This window comes from Myotis brandtii, unplaced genomic scaffold (genome assembly GCF_000412655.1).
Source record: "Myotis brandtii unplaced genomic scaffold, ASM41265v1 scaffold321, whole genome shotgun sequence".
In the NCBI taxonomy this organism is placed as follows: Eukaryota; Metazoa; Chordata; class Mammalia; order Chiroptera; family Vespertilionidae; genus Myotis; species Myotis brandtii.
In genome coordinates, this window is record NW_005362314.1 from 1,330,228 (window position 1) to 1,330,455 (window position 228).

General features: G+C 68.9%; 1 protein-coding gene across 8 annotated transcripts in view; it reads left to right on the top strand.

The window, feature by feature from the left end:
• The first annotated feature begins 6 nt into the window (after nucleotides 1-6).
• HNRNPM (heterogeneous nuclear ribonucleoprotein M) overlaps nucleotides 7-228 on the top strand; it is a 58,380-nt gene continuing 58,158 nt past the window's right edge. For all 8 annotated transcript variants that reach the window (XR_001362962.1, XM_014543267.1, XM_014543268.1 and 5 more), the window contains exon 1: nucleotides 7-71. Coding sequence is in view for 7 of the 8 variants with exons in the window: in XM_014543267.1 (XP_014398753.1) it covers nucleotides 10-71 (62 nt within the window). In the remaining variant the exon portion in view is untranslated. The remainder of the gene's footprint in view (nucleotides 72-228) is intronic.

The window sequence follows — 228 nt, forward strand, 5'->3', positions numbered from 1 at the left end:
GAGCCCAAAATGGAGGGGGAGAGCGGCGCGCCCGGCGCGCCAAGCGGCAACGGAGTTCCGGGTCCGAAAGGGTGAGTATTCCACGGTTTCTTGTCCCGGGTCAGGCATTTCGCGGCGCCGGCTCCGTTAAGTCTGTTGGCTGCCTCCCTCTGGCGCGGCCTCGTTCTAGGCCTTCCCGCGGGTCTGCCCAGGGTGGGGGCGGCCAAGGCCGTTAGGAGTGCAGCCGGG